General features: G+C 54.7%; 2 protein-coding genes across 2 annotated transcripts in view; both read right to left on the bottom strand.

The window, feature by feature from the left end:
• Positions 1–7,166, bottom strand: part of MYO7A (myosin VIIA) — an 88,378-nt gene extending 81,212 nt beyond the window's left edge. Inside the window, exons 1-4 of the mRNA XM_021715741.1 lie at positions 7,064–7,166; positions 1,622–1,707; positions 945–1,024; positions 137–269 (exon numbers count right to left, since the gene is read on the bottom strand). Coding sequence (XP_021571416.1) covers positions 137–269; positions 945–1,024; positions 1,622–1,707; positions 7,064–7,166 — 402 coding nt within the window. The remainder of the gene's footprint in view (positions 1–136; positions 270–944; positions 1,025–1,621; positions 1,708–7,063) is intronic.
• A 4,645-nt stretch (positions 7,167–11,811) lies between these two features.
• The window catches only part of CAPN5 (calpain 5), a 54,897-nt gene continuing 42,232 nt past the window's right edge, over positions 11,812–24,476 (bottom strand). The window contains exons 5-13 of the mRNA XM_008064449.2: positions 23,278–23,470; positions 22,242–22,435; positions 21,617–21,694; positions 19,975–20,170; positions 19,195–19,317; positions 17,480–17,676; positions 16,281–16,396; positions 15,639–15,775; positions 11,812–14,377 (exon numbers count right to left, since the gene is read on the bottom strand). Coding sequence (XP_008062640.1) covers positions 14,195–14,377; positions 15,639–15,775; positions 16,281–16,396; positions 17,480–17,676; positions 19,195–19,317; positions 19,975–20,170; positions 21,617–21,694; positions 22,242–22,435; positions 23,278–23,470 — 1,417 coding nt within the window. The 3' untranslated portion in view covers positions 11,812–14,194. The remainder of the gene's footprint in view (positions 14,378–15,638; positions 15,776–16,280; positions 16,397–17,479; positions 17,677–19,194; positions 19,318–19,974; positions 20,171–21,616; positions 21,695–22,241; positions 22,436–23,277; positions 23,471–24,476) is intronic.

Below are 24,476 nucleotides of genomic sequence, written 5' to 3'. Positions count from 1 at the left end.
CGCGGGCCCATGGCAACGGCGGCTTAGGTGACGCCCGCGGGCGGGAACCGGGAGGGGGCGCCCGCGCCGCCCGGGCCCCTCCCGTCTCGGAGGGACCCCGGCACCCGCGCCGCCTCGGGGATCGCGGGCGCTTCACGGGGACCGCGGCCGCGGCCCCGGGATGCACGTGGCGCCGGGAAAAATCAGTATGTTTCCTACGGAAGAAAACGCCGGGAGTTTTGAAGACCAAAGGGAGGTGGTCAAGGGCCCTTCTGGCTCGCTGGTCCTCTCTGGGGAGCGAGGACAGGTACACACTGGGGCAAAGCCCTGAAGGCCTGTCTCTGGTCCTCCTCACCCCGCCCTGAGGTCAGCCGGCAGGTGACTTCTAGCCTGCATTAGAGGCCACTGAGGCCTGGCGAGGGGCTCCCTGGAATCCCAGGACAGCAGAGCCACCCTGGTGACTCAGGGCACCCCCCCCCCTCCGCAGTGGACCGGGCTGGGTTCCTGTGTCCTGGCAGTCTCACAGGGCCGGGCATGGGGCTCCAGTCCTTGCTGGGCTGTGAGCCAGAGGGCCGGAAGGCCCAGGCCCTGTGACTCTCCTCCCATTCCCCCCTTCCCGCCTCTCCTGCTTATCTTTGTCCTCCTCCCCTTTCCTCGTTTCTTTCTCTTCTCCTTTCAAAGGTCTCCTGTCTCCACTTTTGGCCCTGGGCATTGTCTGCAATCCTGGAAGCCAACTGCTCTCCTAACAACCAAGCAGAGAGAAGTGTGGAGTGGTGAGGAAAGAGACAGTGATGTCTCCCACAACTCTGAGTCACTCAGGCTGGGTCCCTGTCCCGGCTTCCGGGCCCAGGTCTCTGCCACCCAGCACAAAGCTGACTAGCCACAGTGATTCCCACTCCTCTCGCGAGCCCTGCTCCCAGGAGAGGTCAAGCCGAAAACGAGCGCACCTACCTCTGCCCACCCACCCATGGCAGTCCACTGGAACAGGAAGCAGACTCTCAGACACAGGGAAGTGCTGGTGGTGGACTTCCAGGCATTCTTTCATCTGTTCACATAACCAGGCTTCAATGAGCACAGGCTCAGACGAAAGCTCAGAGCATACTGTTAACAAGATGTGTCCTCGGAGCTCCTGGCTTGGTAGAGTGGACAGACCCAATGCTGATAAGGATGTTACCACCAGATAAGGGACAGATTGACCCTGGAGAGAAATAACATAGTTGCTAACAGCTTAGACTCTGGAGCCAGTTGGTTTAGATTCAATCCCAGCTCATTTGCTCGCATGCTGTGCTACCTCGGGCAAGTTCCTCAGCCTCATCTGTCAGGTGAAAAGATGACAGTACCTCCACGTACTCGTGAAAAACTACCATGCTAAAATAAGCAACACACATAGATTGGTGCCTATTAGAGCAAATGTTGTACGAGTTTCAGTTACTATTAACTGAGAGAGGTGTGTTAGGGATGACAGCTGGATATTATGATTTCTCAGGTAGCCATGAGGGGAAAGGGCATTCCAGGAAGACTAACAGCAAACACTGAGAATCAGAAGAGGGAAGAGATCACACAGTAGGTCTGGTGGCTGGAGAGAGGCCCCTGGGGGATACCCTGCAAGGCATGGAGAGCTTGGCCCTACATGGACCCATACCCACGACTCAAGCCCCTTCACCCAGACTACCCCTGAGCTGGAGGAACAGGCCCCTTCTCCACAGGTGGCAAAGACAAAGAGACAATCTTTAAAGGAGCAAGAGAGAGGTGACCCATATGCAAAGAATGCTTAAAAATATGAGTATCAGCTGATTTCTCATCAGAAACCACAGAGGCCAGAAGGCAATATGATGATATATTTAAAATGGTGAAAGAAAAAAAAAAACTGTCAACCAATAATACTATATCTGGCATAATTATCTTTCAAAAATGAAGAAGAAATTAAGATATTTCCAGATAAACAAAAGCCGAGGAACTTTGTCACTAGTTGACCTACTCTATAGGAAATGCTAAAAATTAAAGGATATCGAACAACAACAAAACAAGCAACCCCATTTGGGGGCACAGGACTTGAGTAGACATTTTACCAAAGAAGATATACAAATAGACGTGAAGCACATGAAAAGATGCTTAACACCACTAATCATTAGAAAAATGCAAATCAAAACCACAATGAGACACCACCTCATACCCATTAGAATGATTACTATCAAAAAATCAGAAAATCAGTATCGGCAAAGATGTGGGAAATGGAACCCTTGGGCACTGCTGCTGAGAGTGTAAAATAGTACATCCACTGTGGAAAACAAAACACTGTGGCTGTTCTTCAAAAAATTAAAAATAGAATTTACACAAGACCCCACAATTCTACTTCTGGATATATATTCAAAAGGATTGAAAACAGGGTCTCAAGAGATATTTGTACACCTATGTTCATAGTATTATTATTTGCAATAGCTAAAACATGGAAGCAACTGAAATATCCATCAATGGATGAATGAATAAACAATATATCTGCATACATGCAAAAAAATATTATGCAGACTTAAGAAGGAAGGCAATTCAACACGTGCTACAGCATGAGTCAACCTTGATGATGTCATGCTAAGTGAAATAAGTCATCACAAAAAGACGAACACTGCATGATTCCTCTTACATGAGGCACCTATTAATAGTCAAAATCAGAGACAAAAAGTAGAATGGTGGTTGGCAGGGACTAGGGGAAGAGGGGAGTTAGTGTTTAATGGGCAGAATTTTCATTTTACAAAATGAAAAGAGTTATGGAGATGGATGGTGGTGATGGTTGTACAACATTATGAACGTATTTAATGCCAGTGAACTATGTACTTGAAAATGACTAAGATGGTAAATTTTACCATGTGTGTTTTATAGTAATAAAAAATGGAAAGATGGACAGAAAATAAAGGACTCTAGACAGTATCTCAAAGCCATAAGAAGAAATTAAGAACATCGGTAAAGGCAACACAGGTAAATATAAGAGCCAGTATTAAGCTGAGTACAGTGGCATGCCAAGAAGTCCCAGCCACTTGGGAGGCTAAGGCAGGAGGATTGTTTGAGCCCAGGAGTTAGAGGTCATGACTGCACCTGTGAATAGCCACTACACTCCAGCCTGGGCAGCATAGTAAGATCCTGTATTTTTGGTTTTTAACTCATTTATCTTTTTTTTTTTCCCTATGTGATTTTAAAGACAAATGCATAAAATAATGATAACTCTATGGGCACACAATGTACAAAGATGTAACCTGTGACAATAGAAACATAAAGGGGAGAGATGAAGCTTTATAGAAGCATAATTTTTCATTATTATTGAAGCTAATATGGCCTTAACTCAAACTATACTGTAAATTTAAGATGTTAATAATAAACCAAAGGATAATCATTAAGGAAAAACTCTTCAAATACACAGAAAAGGAAATGAGAAGAGAATCACAACAGTACAGTAGAGGAAAAAAATCAAGCACAAAAAAAAGGCAGTAATGAGGAATTGAAGGGAAAGATATACGCCATGGAGAAAACAAATAGCAAAATGGCAGAAGGAAGTTCTTCCTCACCAGTCATTACTTTAAATAGATTAAACTCTCCAATTTGAAGGTAGAGATTGATAGAATGGACAAAAACACATGATCCAACTATATGCTGCCTACAAGATATCCACTTCAGTTCCAAAGACACAAAAAGGATAAAGGTGGAAAAATTTCTTGTAAATAGTATCCCATGCAAAGAGTAACCAACAGAGAGCTGGGTGTCTACACTATCAGACAAAATAGACTTGAAATCAACAATTGTTACAAGAGATAAAGAAAGACATTATATTTTACTAAAAGTGTCCATCCAGATAGCATTAACAGCCTACAAATGTGATCTTCAAGCCTCCCTCTGCCCACAAATCTGGGCCAAGTACACATCGTCCCTACCCTGACCCCACAGAGCTGGAAATCATGTCATATTAAAGCAAAAAAACAAAACCAAAAAAACCCTCCTGAAGTCCTTAAAGACGTGGGTTAGGTGTACCGTAGAACTCTAGGATCTTGGGTCTTGTTCCCACTCTGGCATCAGCTGGCCCTGCCACCTGGGCAAGTCTTTCTCCCTGAGACCCCAGTCCCTGTGGCAGTCACAGGAAATCTCCCACCCCTCTACCCCCAGGACGCTGGTCGTCACAGTTCTAGTCACAGGTGCCTCCACTAGGCTTCTAAGCTGTCTCCTCCATTAGCGTGGGAACTCTTCTGTGGCAAGGAATGGTATTTTATCTTGGCATCCTTTATGCATAGCCTGGCACAGAGAAGCGGTACAATGATGTACCGCTTGGTGAGCAAGTGAGAATGTGCTGGAGCAGGCAGCCTCTGACACACCAGGAATCCCAGACGCCCTCATCCCACTCCTGAGGCCTTCAACACTGTGGTTTCTCTAGACTGCATACGGTCCCCAGGAAAGCCCATGTTCTGCAGAGAGCACCCTGCACGGGCAGTCTGACCTCTTCTCCTTGTGCCTGTTCCTGTGCCACAGCCCTGTGCCCTGTACAGCAGCCCCTCTCAAGGCCTCCTCTTCCTGCCTGTTGTCCCCTCAACACCATCATGACTCCCTGTCCTGTCTGGACCTACCCCAGCTTGTGCTTCAGTTGCCCTATCTGAGCCTCAGTGTCTTCACCTGAGATATGGCACAGAGGTCCCTACCTTTTCCATTTTATTGAGGTAAAATGAGATCATTATATGGTGCCTGGCACATAGGAGGACCACCATGGATGCTACCTCTGATGAATTAGAACCTATAACAAATGAATACACTTTTTTCATGAGTGAAGAGATTTGGGTTCTTAGCCTGTTTTTATGAGATGTCTCCTGTGCCTATACAGGAGACTTAGAAAGGCTAGGTGATGGATGGATGGATGAATGGATGGATGGATGGAGGGAGGGAGGGAGGGAGGGATGGATGGATGGACGGATGGGTGGATGGGTGGGTGGATGATGGATGTATGGATAATGGATGGATAGATGGATGGATGAATTATGGATGGATGGATAATGGATGGATGGATGGATGGTTGAATAGATGGGTGGATGGATCAGTGTCATTGGTATGTACTATACAGTGATATTCTACACATGGAAAAAGAATTATCATATCCCTTGAGGTCCCCAGAGACTTTTTAAAATCCAAAATAAAGTGAGATAGAAAAAAGAATGGGGAAGTCCTATACCCAGGAACATTATTAGTATTCTTTTATCAGTGGCGTTGTCATGGCAGCTAACCTTTATGAGCTCTGTGTCAAGCACTGGGCTAAGTATTTTACATGCCTTGACATTTATTCTCAAACATCCCAATAAGGTAGGTACCATTATCAGCGCTTTATTACAGAAAAGAAAATGGGGTCAGCTATGTGCCTACAGCCACATAGCTGGAAAGTGATGGAATCAGAATTTAAACCTAGCCCCTGGGGCCAAATGGTGGTGTAACCACAACTTATTCATTCAGCACAGAGTGCCATTTCCAAGCGGTAGGGTAAAGGCTGGTCCTCAGGTCCAGGGCTCCCTAGGAGGCCCCAGGTAGGCAGGGAAGAAAGGCAGAGTATGATCCAGAATCTGGGATTTGCACAGCAGGGAAAGTTTCCAAAGGAAGCAGAGGCCACTGAGGCCTGAGCAGAAGTTAACCAGGTAAGAAGGGGAGGCCAAGTGTTCTGTGGATCTTTCAGGACATGGGAGGAAGTGGCAGGATAAGGGGAGGCAGGAGCCAGACCAGGGAGGCTCCCAATAGCAGTTTCAGGAAAAAAATTTTGCTTATTTTTTGAGTCAGAGTCACTCTGTTTTCTGGGCTGGAGTACAGTGGCACACTCACAGTCACGGCAGCATCAACCTGCTGGGCTCAGGGATGCTTTCACCTCAGCCTTCCAAGTAGCTGGAACCATAGACGTGTACCACCACACCCAGGTAATTTTTTGATTTACTGTAGAGATGAGGTCTTGCCAAGTTGCCCAGACTGGTCCTGAACCCCTGGGCTCAGGCAATCCTCTAGCCTTCACCTTCCAAAGTGCTGGGATTATAGGTGTAAGCCACTGTGCCTGGCTAGGAAAAGAGGTGTTTAATCTTTGTATTACAGGTGAGGAAACTGAGGCTCAGGAAGGCTGAGTGATATGCCCAAGGCCCTCCCACTCATCAATAACAAAGCCCAAGATGGGGCCAGGTGTGTGGAATAGCAAAGCTGGTCGGCTCCCCAGAGCTGGGGCCTTTCTCAGGACCAAAGCAGAAATATACTTTGGGTTTGAAGGGTGGGCAGAACCAGTGTTTACTCATAGACACCTGCTCCAAACAGACCGTTCACAGGACGAGGTGGGCCAGGCCAGGGCAGACAGGAGGGGCAGGGGTTGGGAATGGGATGGGGGGGAAACAGCCAACCAGAGGCCTAGCTCAGAGGCCCCCTGAGGAAAGGCATGCTGGGAGGGCTAAGGAGTTCCAGGCATGTGCCCATTCCCCAGCCCTGCCTGTGGCCCAGGCCCTGGCGCACAGCAAACACTTGGTGAATGTGACTTTCTTTTTCTTATAGATCCTGGCCATCTCTGATGGGCCTCTGAAAGGCTCTAGGGCCAAGGGTCTCTGGAGGGGCCTTGTGTACACTGGTCCTTCTACCTGGAATTCCGACTAATGGATTCTCACCTATGGCTCATGGCTCAGCTCAGAGGGTACCTCCTCCAACCCCTGGGACAGAGACTGGCCCTACCCTGAGGCCTGCCACCTCACATACACACACTCACATGCAAACGCGCTGTTCCACGTGGCCTCGGGGCTGTGGGGAAGGCTGCTTCTTCAGCCTATGTGACCCTGGAGGATGGGCAGCCACTGGCCGAGCCCCTACAGCACACAGCCCCGCTGCCACGGGCCCCTTGCCAGGCCCACCTGGCTCAGGGCCCACATTCCTCCTCCAGCTCTGGAGACCAGGCGCTCATTAGAGCCTCAGGCTGGTCACGGGGAAGGGCTGAGGGTCAGAGGCTGCTGCGGCCTGAGTGGGAGTGGGACTCGCTGAGGACAGCGCCTTTGCTTCTTCCCATAAAACCCCAAGGGGCTCCACCTTGGGCCATGTCACCCCCACTCACTGCTCCCTTCAGGCTCAGGCCCCTTCCTTGCTGGCTTTGGGGACCTTGTCAAACTCCTCTCCCTCTTCCTCGAGGACTTGCCTACATTTGGGCCTTTGTGCATGCTGTTCCACTGCCTCGAATGCCCAGGATTCAGAGATGTGTGTAAATGAATCAATTCTATTCAGTGGGGTGAGTCAGTGAGAGAAAGGGGCCCCAGCTGCCATATCCGGGGGGACCGGCTCCAGACTGGGCCTGGGGGAGAGGGTCAGGGAAGTTTCATGGCTGGGTTTTGAAGCCTAAGGGAGAAACACTGGGGAGGGTATTCTGCCAGTGAGCATGCAGATGACAGAACATGGTCTGGGGCAGGACTGGGCGCCCAACGATCCCTGGCTCTGAGAGCACTCACCTGCTGGAGAATCACCATGGTTCTGGGTCAGGCGCTCCTTCTGCCCGCCTGGCCAGGCACAGTTCTGCAGGGAGAGGGACCATGTCACGCCTCCAGGCAGGCTGACCCTGGCAGTCTTGAGCCTGGCTGGGGTCACCTGGGCTCCTCCACAAGCTGCAGCCACTCCTCCCTCCAGGGAACCCTTCCTGGCTTCTCTCCCTCTGGCCACAACCCAGCCCGCGTGACCTGAGCCTCAAGCCACTGCCACCAGCTCCACTGCTGGAGCAGCTGAGTTCCTTTCTTGGCCACTGTCATTTAGATTCCCAAAGGGCTCCTGGAAAGTAGCAAGCCTAGCCCCACCTCAGACATCTGGGAAAGGGGGCCCAGAGAGGCATCAAGACTTGCCCAAGGCCACACAGCAGCAGGGCAGGACAAATTTAAGACAAGGATTTAGTCTCCAGCCTCCTAGCTCAGAGCTGCCCCAGGACTGTGGGCGACAGGGGTGACCTGGCCCAAGGAGAAGGTAATGGGCTGAGCATGACCTGCACTCAGCATACCCTGCCAGAAACCTTTCCAGGACATCCACAGCCTTCAGGATGGAGGACCTAAGCCCCACCCTCCCAAGCCTGGCTTTAAGACAGCACAACTGGGCCCCCGCCGATGTCTCAGTCTTTCCTCTTGCTGTTTCTTCCTTCCCTGCCCTTGCACTTAGACATCCTCAGTGACTCCCTGTCCCTGAAACAAGCTCTTTTCATGCCACCTGGCCTTTGCATACACTGGCCTTTTTACCTGGAACTTTGACTAATAAATTCTCATCTCTGGCTCGTGGTTCAATTCAGATGGCAGCTCCTCCAGGAAGGCTTCCCTGACTACCTGCAAGTTGCCAAGATACTGTGTTTTCCATGATCCCATCTTGACTATATGAATTATGTTGTCTGGATATGGCCCATCTCTGCCTCCAAAGTCAGGGAGTTGACCCAGGGCAGGACATGGACAGTGGAGGAGGGTCTGAGCCATCGCCCTGTCTCCAGCACAGGACCAGCCCCAGAGATGGTCTCAGGAAGGACTTGTAGACCGGTGTGACTTTCAAGGCAGCCCCAGCCCACAGGCCCTGACACAAGGACCCTCCGGCTCCCCCATCCTGTCTCTTAGGGTGAGCATCAATTTTTCACAGGGCCCATTCAGAGGCACTGGGGCATTTGATCCTCGGCCCACGACACTACCTGACACCTGAGCCCTGACCCCTGCCCTGGAGCTCTGGGACGCAGCGAGCACACCGTCCTTCCAGAGACCTGCACCAGTCTGGGTGCCTGGCGGGACAGTGGCTTCAGCAAGGGCCAGGGGGAACTGCCACAGGGGACTATGTCGAAAGACAGTACTTGGGTCTGGTACTGGCTCCTCAGCCAACAGGAGCCCCAAGGGCCGGGCAGAAACAATGCTCTCATTAAAGATCTGGGTCCCTGAGGATGGAGGAGGATGGAGGAGGGTAGTGAGGGTACAGAATTAAGGGCCACGCGTTAGGAAAAACTACAAGATAAACATTTTATTTCTAAAACTAAGAAAAGACCATGTTCAACTTAATTTCTTTTCAAATTGAAAACAGAGAACACAGCCTATACCTGTTTTTACTTTGTTCCACAGTAACCCTGGTTCCTAGGACTTCATATTCCCATTTCACAGATGGGAAATTTGAGGCACAGATGAAGGAAGTGACTTACCCAAAGAGAGATATAAACCTTTGGAGAGAAAGCCAAGGAGACAGAGACAGCGACAGTGGCGCTTCTCTCTCTCTCTCTCCACCCCCCTCTTCCTTTCTCTCTCCCACCTCAGAACATCTGCTACCCTGACCCCAGGATGTCCCCAGCCTTGGTCCAGAGATGGTTAGATGGACACCATGCCCCTTGACTCTTCCCTTTACCAGGATACAAGCCTCCATCTGTCTAGACTCAGGTCAGTTTCATTCAATGGCTGCTATGAATGGAACCCAGGCCCAGGAGCAAGTGGCTATGGCGTAGAGGTGACCCAAGCCCACAACTCCCCCACACCCAACAAACCCTCTCCTCATTGCCAGGACAGTGGGCAGCCCAACCTTACCTGGGTCCCAGCTGCCCACTCTGTGAGTCACCAGCCCGGGTGCAGCTGCCACCTTTACGGAGGAATCAGGAAGCTGGGGCCACAGACCTAGGACACTCTGCAGACACGCTTCCCCTCTTCCTCTGCCTTGCTCTGAGGCTCGTTCTGGGTGTCTCTCTGAGCCTGCTTTTCACCGTCTCTCTGTGTGTGTCTCTGTCTCTCCCTCTCTCTCCTGCCCAGGGCTGCTGTCCAGCCAGCACTGCCACCCTCCCCTACTCACTCCAGAGCCTTCTCCCAGGAGGCGGAGCCAGAGGGGGCCTCCAAGGTCTGGGTGCGGTGACATCAGCGTGGGGGTAGGGCTGTGCTGGGCTGGGACCAATGTCCAGAGGCTGCCCAGGCCTTTGTGTGGAGTTCTGGCCGACCGACGGGGAGGCAGGGGACCTGGGATCTCTCTCTGGCTATGCTGCTGATCAGAGTGGAACCTGGGCCCGGCCACCCGTGCTGACCAGGGTGCCTCCTGTCATGTGAGGTACATGGCCTGCTGTCTCAGCACCTGGGCAGGAACTCCCACATGACTCTGACTTGGTCACCAGTTTGCAGGGGCCTCAGCCTCTGCCTGCCTCCACAGGCCATTTCTTCCTCTGGGGACCCTGAGAGGGAATAGTTGGACAGGTTAGAAGGGAGAGGGCCGTGCAAGCCCTCGTCTTGGTGCCTTCTCCCCTCCTTGCATTCCCCTCTGCCCCAGACCTACTTCCTGAGGGCTGTCCTCAGACATGTCCCCCTGACACTCATCAATTCAACACCGCCCTCCACAACTTGCCCTGGGGGTGAGGGGTGCATGCTCTTCTCTAATTTTCCAGGAACTTGGCCAGACCAGCTGACTAGGAGCAGCCCCACATGTAACAGGGACACATAGAAACTGAAGTGAAGCATGGGACCCAAGAGGCGGAGGGGGCAAGCAAGGGGCACACACACAATCTTTGCTGTTAACACGGTGAGGACAGTGAGCTCAGGGTGCCTTACCAAGACCGGCACTTTCTCCTCATCTGCAGCCAGCAGGAGCCCCAAGGGCCGGGGCAGAACCATTACACGTCAGCGCACCTCTCCAGGGTAAATCTGGGTCTCACAGAGCCAGGGACCTTTTGGGTCCCCAGCCCCCATAACTGGAGTGCATCTGCAGGGAAGCCACCCAGAAATTGGATGGGGACCTGGTGGCCCACTAGCACCACCTGCTGGGCACAGGCACCAGTGAGACAAGGCTGAGCATGGCTGGAAAGACTGGCAGGCTGGCTCCCTCAGAACCCCCACAATCCCCAACCTGAAGACACTGTCGCTCGGTGGCACTGACAGGAGCCCCTGGAACAGTCCCCATCCTGCACTTACCCCTGCAGCCAATACCTAGTACCTGCCACTCCTCATATCCCCTCTCCTAGCCTTCCAGGCTGGACAGGACAGGCGGGATCAGTCTACACAGATGGAAAGTGAGACCCAGTGGGGGAGCACCACGGTGCCCGAGGCACAGGGCTGGCAGCAGGGGCAGGGTGCAGTGAGCTGTAGGGGGTGGGGCAGAGAGGCGGGAAAGTTGTGGGGGCGGGTGGCCTCCTAGGGCCAGGGTCACAGGTGCACTCAACACCCACCACCACCCAGCACTATGCTGAGGACACGTGAATCAGAATGCCCATTTCTCACAGCTCCGTGAAGAAACCGAGGCACCTGGGTTCACTTGCCTCACACGGCACTCACCCCCTCCCTCCCCAAGTCCAGCCTATCACGAAAGTGTCTACTTGGCCTTCAGAGTCACCCCAACCCCCCTCTTCCCCAGGACCACCCAGCTTCCTGGCCAGAGCTGCCCACATCTGCCCTCAGCAGCCTCTGCTCTGGTTCCCCCACACCTGCCTGTGCCACAAGCCCATCTCCTCTCCCTGAGACCCCCCCCCGGGGGGCCTCCAGGTCATCGACTGGATCAGGGTGGTAACCCAGCAGCTGACAGAGCCCCCATAGGCCTACACTGCCCATCGATAACGCTCTGCCTGGTGTTTGTCACAATCAGAGTACCTGTATCTGTTCCCACTAATGTAGACTATTCCAGGGCAGGCATGGTGTCTGGTTCCCCACATCCCCGGTGCCTGGGGCAGGCTTGGCACAAAGCCAGCCTCAAACAGAGCTGCTGAAGAGAGGATGGAATGACAGAAGGATCCCCAGTCTCGGGTCCTCCTTTGCTCAACCCTCTGACAGAGGACAGTCACCTAAGCCTGGGAAGTATTCCCTCCATTGTCCCCTCCTCCCACAGGGACAGACACACAGGAAGGTCTTTCTGGAATCGTGGCAACATTTATTCTGAGAATAGAACAGGCCTCTTCTCCCCTGAGCCTGTGGTGGGCTCTGAGAAGGGGGATGCCCAGGTCTGGGGGGTGTGGGCTCGAGGCCCACCCATCTACAAATGGGACCTCTGAGGCCCCCGTGGCGCACAAGGTGAACAAAGTGACTGCTCTCCCCACCCACCCTGCATCCTGGCCTGCCCAGTCCCCGGGGCTTCTTGGGACCAGAGATTCCTGCATAGCCAGGAGCCAGTCTGGCCCACCTCGAGGGGCGGGACGTAAGAGCAGGGCTGCTGAACCAGTTCTGTGGGGGGTGGGAGGCAGTGTCTGGCCCCCAGGCTGAAGCCCACAGGTCTGCCCCTTGGTCCTGGTTTGCCCCTGTAGCCCAGGGGACATACATGCTGAGCAAAGACCCATGTGTCAGCCCAGAGGCCCTGCTGGCTCCACCCAGTGCATATCTCCACCCGCCCCACCCGGGGGCCTTCATGTGAAACAGATATCGAGCAGTGGCGATTACATGAATGTGTATATAGTGTGTGCACATACAGAGATACATGGAGAGGGGGTCGTATTTTGCCCTTACTCAGCACTTGCTAGTAAGAGTGCTGACAAACGAGAAGCATTGGCCCCACTTTGTAGAAGGGGGAAATTGAGGCACAGGAGGTTTAAGTGACTTGCTCCTGAACATGCAGAGTCCCAGCCCCATGTCCAGGGGGATGTCCCGGCTTTCCAGGGAGAATGTTCCCGTTCTCCTGTCTTTCACTTCTTGGTCCCTCATGTGGCTCAGGGCCAGGACCCAGGAGCAGGGCCATCCACAGAGCAAGAGGCAAAGTCAGAGAATCCAGCACCTTCAGCCAGGACGTGGGATCCAACAGTGGGATCTCAGGTTGGAAAGTCAGATTCCCAAAAGGAATTTCCAAGAAGGCTGCAGGAATTCCCATTCTTGAACCAACAGCATTTTCACTTTTGCTATGCCTGGTCTGGAAGCCGGAGAAGGGCACAGAAGAGAGGCCAAGTGAGTCCTGGTTCCAACGCTCCACAAATGTTCTCCAAAACCACGGCAGTGCCAGCTTGAGAGATACCCAGGCACAGAACATCCTCTTCTTTACCCACCTCCAGATCTCTGAGAAGGACGCCTTCTCCTGTGTCCCTCCCCAAGTGGAATCAAAACAAAATCAGAGGACCAGCAAAACTGGAGTTCAAGAAGAAAAAAGGAGGCTTGGGCTTTCCAATTTCCTTTCAAAGCGCTTGATTAAAATTGAAGTTTTTAAAAGAGAAAGACTATAAAATGTTGAACATTTTGGTCCAGGCAGCAAGAAGAGCACTGGGGTCTCCTTGGCTGCATTTTGGGGGAATATTGGGGGAGGGGGTCTCGGGTTAGGCAAAGAAACTACTCATCTCCTGCCAAGCCCAGTGGGTAGCCTGACCTGGGCAGACTGGGCACCACCCACCCCAGAGTCCCCTTCTCCCAGGGAAAGCTGGGATCTTGCGGCATAGGGGGCCTGGGAGCACACGCCTCCCCCCTGGGGCCCCCACAGCCCCTCCACTCACCTGGCCCTAGCCCGCTACCCAGCATACCCTTCCAGCACCAGGCAGTAGAGGCGGGAAGATGTCCCTTCCGCACACTCATTGCCACCATCCTTGTGGGGACCTTAAACCAAGGACTGGGGTTGAGATCAGAAGCTGGAATGAGCTGGCAGCCCAGCTCCTCTGGGCATCTGCCTCGGAGAGGACCTGAGGACAGGGGCAAAGCCCAGTGGCTGGGGAGGGCCTCACTTCACATGGAGCCTCCAGGGTGTCATTTACTCATTTGACAAATCTCTCTTGAGTGTAACTGATGGATGGGTGAGTGGACAGGGTTAGAGAACATACAAATGCCACCTGCACATCTCCCAATTCCAGCCTGAGCAGGACCCAGTGGGAGCCAAGGGTGCTTCCAAGGCGGAAGGAAAGCTGGTATTGGCAGCAGGGAGGGCTAGGCCTGGGAGGTGGGGTTGGGCCCGAGACACCAGGGGCAAGAACGGGGTTGGGGAACATGGCAGTTTGTGTGTAAACAAGTGACATCTTGGCACTCCTCGGCAGACAGCAGGGCCTTGGGAAAATGTTTTCAACGGATAGAGTCCCTCAGCAGTTGTGACAGTGGGACTGGGGAGGGCTATTTCAAATCTCAGGCAAGAAAATTCCTCCAGGGAATGTGTTGGGGCCCTCAGGACACTGAGGCCCAGGGAGGAGCAGAGACCTCCCAAGGTTACACAGTAAGTCAGTGAAGAGTGGGAAAAGGACCCCAGGGTCCTGGCTCCCGTGCTAGTCCCAGGCCCGGTGGGGACATGCAGATAGTGGTAAGACCTGTTGGGGCCGGTGGGCAGGCAGGTGTCAGACGGCCATGAGAGAGGCACTGCTGAGGATGCGCACGGCCACAGTGCCCGGCAGATCGCTGGGCTGCCGGCTACTGCGGTCCCGGAGGTGGAGGGTGTGCAGGGCCTGGAGGTCGTCCGGGTTGGCCTTCAGGTGCACCTGGCCCAGAAACTCGTCCTTCAGGACTCGGTGGTTCCAGATCTGGGAGGAGACAGAGGCTCATGGGAGGGGCTCTCTCTAAGACCAGGAATATAGAGGACCTGTGAGGGGTGCCAGTGGTGGTGGCAGGCCTCGAACCTGCTTCCCCAGTACAAACTTGGCTGAGGAGAAGGAGCCCTGTACTGTGGCCTCCCACGAACTAGAGCTGCAGGCTCCCCATCTGTCCAAGCTCCTGTCCACATACAAAATTAAACCTATTATTATTAACTCTGCGATGGACCTTGGGTGGCCTTGGACAAGTGATGCACCCCCTGTCCTAGTTTCCCCGTCTTTAATAGGAGGGCTGGAGCCGGGCTCGGTGGCTCAGCCTGTAATCCCGCGCCTTTGGGAGGCTGAGGTGAGTGGATGGCCTGAGCCCGCGGGTTCGAGACCCGCCTGGGCAGCGAGACCTCATCTCTACAATAAATCAAAAAATCAGCCGGGTGTGGTAGCGCATGCCTGTAATTCCGGCTACTCGGAAGGCTGAGGCAGAAGGATCGCCAAAGTCCAGCAGGTCGAGGCTGCGGTGGCCGGGAGCGGCCACTGCACTCCAGTCTGGGCAACAGAGTGAGACTCCAACTCAAAAAAAAATAGGAGGGCTGGATCGGCTGCCCTCAGGGGTCCTTTCAGCCCCAATATCTACAGGTGTGGGATTTGCTCCAGTGGGAGTCTGGTGTTGAGAAAACTTGGCAAAGCTACAGTGGCTCCCCCGGGGAACCCAAGTGTTTGTTTACAGATGGTTTCTCACCAAGAGAGATACTGACCAGGGCCTGGGGGACAGAGAGCTTCCCACTAATGAGCTTAGAATCATTGTCCCCCACCACCTCGGCCTGAGAGAAGAAGGAAGTCACACCCAAGGACATCAGCTCTCCAACCCCCTGCCCAGGGCTCTCAGGAACAGCCACACCCACCATATGCCAACTCAGGGCAACTTTTCCAGGTGGATGCACCCGTAGGGGAACTCCAGGGATAACTACCAGGGCTTTGGACAAGGTCAGCAGATGACCACTGTCTCTGCTGGGTCTCAGAATCACGTCGGCTCATCCAAATCACCCACATACAGAAGGAGCCTTGGAGTGGCAGGAGGGACAGGTGCGAGCACTCCCATGGCCACTCTGAAGGTCTGGGACAAACTAACAACCAGAACCCAGCACACCTGGATCCCTGTTAGAGGCTGGAATCTTCTACCCCCAGCCCTGCCCCTCTGAGCGAGGATGCCTCAGGCTGGGAGCCCAGGAGAGGCCCTCTAGTCAGGTGAGCTCACCTGGACAGTGACGGGCTGGCCTGGCTTCTTGCGGTAGAAGACACCTTTCACATTGTACTCGGGCGTCGAGGTGCCCTTCTGCACTGCCGAGCGGACTTTGTCCCCCTCACACTTGATGATGACATAAGAGTTGGCCCCTAGAGGGAGGAAGTTGGAGACGGGGCGAGGGTAGGGGCTGGAGCAGAGCCCACATCTGGGAGGTAAGATGCCCACCTGGGCTCAGTTATTTGGAAGGGGAGACTGACCCACTCAGGGCCCCTCATAGGCAGACTGGCAGGGGCACACTAATGATGTCTGGTCTCCAGGCTTTCACCCATGCTGTTCCCTCTGCCCAGACCAACCTTCCTCCCAACCCCTTTTCATCAGGCTGCTTTAATACCTCCTCAGCCTAGAGAAAGGCCACTCCCTCCAGGAAGCTTTCCCTGAGCCTCCCTGTCTGTTCCTGTATCTGAAACCGAAACTCCCCGAGAACAGGAGATAGACTTATTCGTCTCCATGTTCCCGGCACCACCCCAGGATGACTGGGAAAGGTTTGCCGGCTGAGGGACAGCAGGGGAGCTCTGGAGGCGGGCATCTGTGCTGGCAGGGAGAGGGGATGGGCAACCAGTAGGAGGGCTGGGGGCTTCCCCCAAGAGAGCTCACCTGTTGGGGAGTCCTTGAGGCCTGCAGCCCCCAAGACATGTACCTGGGTCACCTGCTGGGGGTAGCCACAGAGGGAGCTCCAGCAGGTGCGGGAGGGCTCATCCAGGCACAGTTCTCTGATATAGGACCGGAGTTGGAGAGCGTGGTGGGGGCCAGCCGAAGACAGAAAGTGAGGAGGAAGTTCAGGAAGTGGGAGGGAGGAGGTGCAGCATTTAGTCCAGACATGTGTTTCACGTAGTCCCAGGCAAATCCCCATGGAAAGCCCCCCACCTGTCCCACCCTGCTTCTTGCCTCCTCTACCCCTTCCAAGGCGCCCCACCTTACTCCAGGGGAAAAGCAATTACTGAGCACCCGCTGTATGCCAAGCCCTCTGCTGGGGTGTTACAGGTGTGATGCCTAACCTCACAGAGCCCCGGGGGACAGGTGACTTTAGTGTGCCCATTTCGCAGATTAGGAAACAACAGGTAGCCGGGCTCGTGGCTCAGCCTGTAATCCCACGCCTTGGGAGGCTGAAGTGAGCGGATTGCCTGAGCCCGCAGGTTCGAGATCCGCCTGGGCAACTTGGCGAGACCTCATTTCTACAATAAGTCAAAAAATTAGCCGGGCGTGGTAGCACGCGCCTGTAGTTCCAGTCACTTGGAAGGCTGGGGCGGAAGGCTCGCCGGAGCCCAGCAGGTTGAGGCTGCAGTGGCCGGGAGCGGGCACTGCACTCCAGTCTGGGCGACAGAGTGAGACTCCAACTCGGGGAAAAAAAAAAAAAGGAAACAGGTGAAGGGACTTGTCTATACAGCTGGAAAGTTGGGGTGGGGGTGGGGAAAGGAAGCTAGGCTGGCAGGACCCATCTGACTCCACCACACCACAAGCTGCCTCCTGGGTCTGGCATGTGGGCAGGGACCACCTGTTTTCTTGAGGAGACCGAGTTGGGCTGCAGATCAAGGTAGATAGGGCAAAGTGGGGCCCTCTGCACCCCAGCAGGGAGAGGTCCTCTGGACTTGGGGGCTGGCTCAGGGCCTGGGTGGGTAGGCGAGGTCCACCCTGGGCAACCCAGAACCTGCAGCCCTGGAGACGCTCATGTCTGCCCACGGCGAGGAGCCCAGGCCTCTAGCCACCCTGGGCTGACACCAGCGCCCGTCTTCCTCCTCCCTCTAACCCTGCTCCCCCCGCCCCAGCATCCCCGGCCATGACTACCCCACGACTACCGGCAGTTGGAGGGCACATCAGTGAACACTCGGAGCAGGAACTCGCCAGTGTGGCCTGGCTCGAAGGTGGTGGGGATGATGACGTAGCGGCCCTCGGGCTGATCCGTGCGCAGGAAGACGCTCCGCGAGTTGATGTAGATGGAGCTGGCGGCCTTGTGCTGCAGGCTGTGCATGCGGTACTGGCGGTTCTCCTCCACCTGCGGAGGCGGGAGGGGCTGGGCCACACGGAGCCCTGCGGGGCCCCACCCGGCCCCCACCTCCCCGCGCCGCCCTGAAAGGGGCAGCAGAAGCCACTCCGGTGAGGGATCCAGGACAGGTAAACCCACAGAGAGACATGGATTTGTGTTTGCCTGGGGTGAGGGGAGAGGGCCCGTGGGAGTGGGTGGCAATAGCTGAAGAGAGTGGCTTTCTTTTGGGGGTGACAGAAATGTTCTACAATCGACTGCAGTGATGCTTGCACAATCTGTACATTAAACATCACTCAAGTGTATTTCATTTTTTTTGAGTCAGTCTCATTCTGTTGCCCAGGCCGGAGGGCAGTGGCACCATCACAGCTTATCACTGCCTCAACTTTCTGGGCTCAGGTGATCCTTCCATCTCAGCCTCCTGAGTAGCTGGGACTACAGGTGCTGCCACACTTGGCTAATTTTTTTATTTTTTTGTAGAGACGAAGTCTCACTATGTTGCCTATGCTGATTGTGAACTCCTGGTCTTGAGCGATCCACCTGCCTAGGCCTCACAAAGTGCTGGAATTATAGGTGTGAACCACCGCTCGTAGCCTCGATTGGATACTTTAGATGGGTGAATTGTGTGGTCTGTTAATTATATCTCAATAAAAGCTGTAGTGGGGAGCAACAGGAATCCCTCTAGAAGCAATGTTCGTGAGGTTTCTGACCGTCACAACAGAATGAGGTATCAAGATCTGCAGAAGTCATAATGCGTGTCCATGGAATAACATCACTTGCTTCCAGGACATGCTACACAATCCCCCAAACAAGTGCCACCATATGCTCTAGTCACACTAGTAAAGATTATATGACAAAGTCACAACAAAGTGTCACAACGTGTCAGCCCAACAGTGAATGCACCACATCGCCATGACATGAACAAGCACATCAAATGCCAGGGGTGTGGCACAGACCAAGGCCCTGCACATCCCTGTGGTTCACCAAGTTCTCAGGGTCTGACAGGCATGTGGGGTCCTGCTACGCTGACTGTCACCACACACCGGGCATCACAACATGTGAAAAACCTCAGGTTCCAAGCCGAAGAGTGGCCAGGGGTGAGCCCACCTGGCCGTGCCCAAGGATGCCTCCTCCCTGTGCCCTGCAAGTCCTCTAACACAAGGACGAGCTGCGAGAGACCCTGAACCCTGAGGGAGGAGCCACAGAGCCTAAAGGATACCCAGGCCTTCCAGAACCTGGCCCTAACCACCCACAATCCTCTCCTTCCTTCCTCATCCATGGGACAGCCCCGCTGTGGATCTTGGTCAGAAAGAACTCAGGCTGAGAGTCCCCACAGAAACCAGTCCAGGTAGGCTGAACCCTATGGATGTTCCAAACAGGGCCCCATGCCACATCACGGTCATGATGTCAAGGTGCCTGGGGTGATGGCTGGGACCCAGGGGCTCTAGAGTGTTCTCCCTAGGTGCATGCAGCCCAAATTCCAGCTCCCTCGCTCTCCTCACCCACAGCAGGGGTCCTAGCCGGCCTCACCTTGTAGATGTCGAAGCCAATGGCCAGGTTCTCGCCCTTGCCCTCCTGGCGGGTGGACCGCTTTGGCCGTTGCTGGATGCAGATCAACACTTCATCTTCTGGCTTCTTGACATCAAAGATGTACTGCGGGTATGGTCAAGGAGAGAGAGACACTGCAATGAGACCACGCCAGAGATGGGCTCGCTGGCTCCCGGAAGCTTGGACTCCAGAGCTTGGGCCAATCCCGTCAACTATCTGAGTCTCAGTCCTGCCCTCTCCTGTGAGACGGGCCCACCAGGGCCTACAAGGAGACCCTGCATGAAGCCTGGAAGAACTCAGACACAATGGATGCTCAGCGCAGAGCCTGAAACACAGGTGGTGCGCAATAAAGGCACACCAAGCCTGATGACTAAGGGGCTGCCATGGATCAGACCTTCAGGGGAGCTGCTGGGAGAGGCCTCTGTGGGGAAGGCCAGCCTGGCTGAGTTCCCCAGGAAGGGGCAGAATCATTCTGGAAACAAGGGGCTGAGTCTCCACCTCGACCTCTGAATGTCCCTGTAACTCAGGATAAGATACTCATGAGCCCCTCAGTGCCACCATTTCCTCATTTTTATCAGCTGCAGGTTAGATTGTGAGGTTGGGAGCTTCATGACCCCCAGGTGGGACCCACATGCCCACCCAACTCCCACTGTTCAGACGAGTCTGTGGAAGCCCAAGGAGGAACGGAGATGTCCCTAAGGTCATGCAGGAGTCTGCGGCGGCAGCGGCAGGGGCAGGATGGGGGCCGCTGAGAGCGCCCACCTGTGGGTTCTGGAAGAAGGTCTCCTTGTGGTTGATGCAGCCGCCACTGCGGTTCCGTCTCGGGTCCTCGTGCTGCGTCCAGGCACCGTGCAGCCGGGCCTCCTCCCACGTCTTGTGGATGCTCAGGTAGGAAGTGTTGAGTAGGCGGCACTTGATGATGTCAGTGAAGTACCGGCACACGTCCTCGAAGGTCATCCTGGAGAGGGAGGGGCGGGGCTGGGCAGCTCCCCACACCCACCGCCCTCAGCCCACCCATCCACTGGCTCCACGCGCTCTGACCACAGCCCACAAAGGAGCACGATCGTGGCATCACCGAGACCCTGAACCTCTCTTTTGGCCTGTTTCCTCATTCGTAAAACGGGGATGAATCTAACAACAGCCGTCTCTCCCACAGAGCTAGTGGAGGAATTAAGTAATGCAATAAAAACACGTAGCGAAACTTTCAGCAGACAGAGCGGGCAGCTGGCAAAGGCCAGCTGTGACAGTTATTCAGGGTTGGTGAGCTCCCCTCTACAGTTCATAAAGCATGTTTTCATCCATGATCTTCCACGGCTGTTGTGAGGCCTGGATAAACAGGTGGTGGGAATCCGGTGGTGAGTGTGTAGTGGTGGCTACAGTGTTTCTATGTCACTGCAGCACTGTGCACACCTCCAGGAGCCTAGGTGGGGCACGGGGAAATGCAGTGAAGGCGGATGTATGTGAGGAAGGCCTTAGGAAGAAGCCCTTTCTACAGAGGTTTGCTATGTTTAATTCAACTGATCTTGAGCCAGACTGGCAAGGTGGATCTTGTCAACAGGAACCCAGACCAGAAAGGCTAGGGGGCCCCTGCTCAGGTCCCCGACACCTGCAGGAGGGGTCCTTGTGGGGGGTGCCAGGATCACTGTCATCTGCCCCTGTCCTGCCAGGGGGCCCTCACAGCATCTGGCACATATGGGGCATCCAATACCCTTCCAGGAAGCTGCTGAGTCTCCATATCAAGTGCTCTGCTGAAGAGTGACACTGAGCCTGGCCCACAGTTGGCACTCAGTGTGGGTTCTGGATGGATGTGGGTTGGATGAACGTGAGTTGGCGAGTTGGATGAATGCAGGGGTGAATATTGGGCTCTAAAAGGTCGGCTGCTACCGTCTTCCAAGCCCACCCCCACTCAAGGAGCCCCTAAATGTCCCTCTGTCCCCCGAACTCACCCTACCCAAGCCACCTGTGCTCTCAGCTCTGGTCAATCCATTCTCTTTCCTACCAAGGGCTACTCTGCACCCCAAGTGTCAGCTTGGGAGCCAGCTCCTCCATGAAGCCCCTCCTCTTTCCTACCTACACTCAGCAATCAGGTTGCCAGTGGACCCCTGCCCCCTAGTCAATCCCCCTACCTACTGGCATCCTGACCTGCTTGCCAGGGGCTCAGCCTGGGTATCAGGGTGGCCCACGGTCCCCTCAGGTGGGCAGAGGGGACTACGGGGGTGTTACTGCCCGATTAATTTTACAGAGGAGGAAAGTGAGGCTCAGAGAGATGGCATGACTTGTCCAAAGTCACACAGCAAGTTGATGATGGGGCATGCCCTAGAGAACTGACTCCTGACTCCTCCAGTGCTCCCTTCAGGCCCCCAGGAGGCCCCTCAGCCCAGACGCACGGGGCACACACACTCACCAGAACTCGCCATCGTCCTGCACGGTGACGCCCATCTTCTCCCGCTCACTCTTGCTCACTTTCTGCCACTCTTCCGAGCTGGGATGTAAGTGTCGGGAAGGAGAGAAGGAGCTGTCTAAAGGAGGGTCCCACCAGAACCTGGTGCAATGTGGCTAGGGGTCTCTCCGAGAAGCCCCAGCTACTCCCTCCCACAGGGAATCATGGGCTGCTACCATGCCAGGAGTCGGGAGTCAGGAAGCAAAGCTGCAGGCTGGGGTGAGGGGGCACAGCCCCCATGGAGGAGGCTCCTTCACTGGCACCTTCCCTCCTGGCCTTGCCAGAGCCATGAACATACACAGAGGGGTCACCCCCCATTCATTCAGGGCTGGTAACTTCCCTCCCTGCTCCCTTCTCCACCCACGACCCCTGCAGTCAGCTCACCCCCACCCCTAGGCCTTTGCCCATGCTGAATCCATCACCCACACGCCCACTCCAAAACAAGGCTCCCTTCTCTCTTCCTAATGTCATCCTGCCCCCACCAGATCCTTCAAGACCCAGCCCCAGTGCCACCTCCGCCCAGAAGCCCACCCACATCCTTGTCCAAGCCCTGGTCCCCCGTGCCTGCACCCCTGGCCCCAGGCCTCACGTGTCGCTCCAGGGCCCATTCCACTCCCGCTCGCCCCAGGGGTTGCGCAGGCGGATCATGTCCAGCTTCTCCGACTTGAAGAAGGCCAGCAGGCCGTGGCCCAGGCGCACCTTGCGCACATCGGTGACAGCATATGCGTGGCCCTTCACCAGGCCACACGCCAGGCGGGCCTCCATGTCCGCTGCTGTCATGGCCTGCAGGAAGGCACAGTTGCTCAGAGAAGCAGGGTCACACTGGAACCCATACCTGGGGCTCAGGTGCTGGAGCTAGTGCCCGGGGCCGCAGTGCCCCCTACAGGACAGAGTGGGAACTGCAGGCTGGGGCGCTGCCTTGTTCACAGACCTTCCATACACCCTATGGGGCAGCAGTCTGAGTAAAAGGCACCTGCGATGGGGTCAGTCCAGGGTGGTGTGCTGGAGCTGATGTGCACTGGCTCAGCTGATGGATAAATATTCAGGAATCTTGAGAGCTGATTGTTAAAACACTGGTAGCTGGAAACCAACCACGGTGGGAGTATTTACACCGTGGAAATCAGCAAATGCTACAAATCAGGGCTGTTTATTTTTCTAGAGAGCCAATTTACTAGCACACCTCAGGGTCTGCTGAACCTGGGTTCAAATCCTGCCTTCGCTAAGCCCTGGCTTTGAACCTAAAACACAAGCAACGACTGAAATCAGGATCCTCTTGAAGTACCCAGCCCAGGCCACAGGGCCTCACTTCTCTCTTCAGCTGCCCCCAAGCTCCCGGCACCTTGACTGAGGGACCCTCAGATGTAAGACACCCGCAACCCAAGAGGGGCAGAAAAGGAGGGTTGGTTGAAGTGTGGAAAACCCTGCCCCAGCCTAGAGGGCGGGGGCTTGAGCCACCTAGCCCTGAAGAGGTGGGTGCGCACCTTCCAACCATTCCCTCCCTGGGAGGTTGAGGGTCTAGGTTTACGAGCTGATCCATCTTGGCCTGGGATGTCACAGCCACCTCCCACCCCGTCAGGGCTGGTGATGGAGAGAGGCCGCCTCTGGGGGCGGCTGTGCCTCCTCACCTTGATGGAGGCGCTGATGAGGCCACCCCGGCTGTGCACCTTCAACACGCGTTCAAACAGCTGGCTCCTCTTGGTCTCATCGTTGGCGAAATCACCCTCGGTCAGGTCGATGGGCTCGGAAACGCCACCCGTGAAGTCCACCAGCGCGTCCGCCGTGTTGCCTCCATCCAGCGCCTGGTAACAACCCGCCAGCCTGGGAGCAACGGGCAGGGATTCCTCGTTCGTGTGCCCCATCTGGTCCAAACCCTTCACCTCACAGGGGAAATGGCTGACACTCAGACAGGTCAAACAAACTGCCACAGTCACGCAGCAGGTCAGGGCAGAGCTAGCACGAGGACCCAGGTCTTGACTCCCAGGCCAACATTTGTCCCACTGAAACACACCATTTAAAGTGCAAGTTCCCCTAAGCCTTAGCGGCTCCACCTTCAAAAGTTCACTGTCCAAAAATTTAGCAGTTCTTTTCAAAAGTGCCAGTGGTGAGGAGGGGGAAGAAGGACTTATTGTTTCATGGGGAGAGTTCTTGTTGGGGATGATGAGAGGGTCCTGGGTCTAGACAGTGGTGACATCCACGGTACTGTGAGTGCAACTCATGCCACTGAACTGTACGTTATAGGCAGGTGAAATGAGAAATGTTTCATTTTGCGTATTTTATCACAATAAAACTGCTTTTAAAAACAGCTTTAAAAAAACTGCTTCAAAAAAAAAAAAAAAAAAGCCGGGCACGGTGGCTCAAGCCTGTAATTCTAGCTCTTTGGGAGGCAGAGGCAAGAGCACTGCCTGAACCCAGGGGTTCAAGACCAGCCTGAGCAACTTGTCAAGACCTATTCTCTACAATAAAAGTCAAAAATTAGCCAGGTGTGGTAGCGTGCACCTGTAGTTCCGGCTACTTGGAAGGCTGAGGGGAAAGGATCGCTGGAGCCCAGCAGGGTGATACTGGGGTAGCCATGAGTATGCCGCTGCACTCCAGCCTCAGTGACAGAGTGAGACTCCTACTCAAAAAAAAAATAAAAAATAAATAAACAAGCAAGGTCACTGGGTGGGCTCCAGGAGTGGGAGAAGGGGAACCTGCACCAGGGGCAGGAGCAGTAAGACTCAGTGGCCACAAGGGAACTCGACTATCTTAGGATAAAAGTAGAATCTGCAGCCGGGCTCGGTGGCTCAGCCTGTAATCCCGTGCTTTGGGAGGCTGAGGTGAGTGG

This window comes from Carlito syrichta, unplaced genomic scaffold, assembly GCF_000164805.1.
Source record: "Carlito syrichta isolate Samal-C Ts95f unplaced genomic scaffold, Tarsius_syrichta-2.0.1 Scaffold307339, whole genome shotgun sequence".
NCBI lineage: Eukaryota > Metazoa > Chordata > Mammalia > Primates > Tarsiidae > Carlito > Carlito syrichta.
The sequence above is the reverse complement of the archived record's forward strand: the minus strand, read 5'-3'. Positions and strand labels throughout refer to the sequence as shown.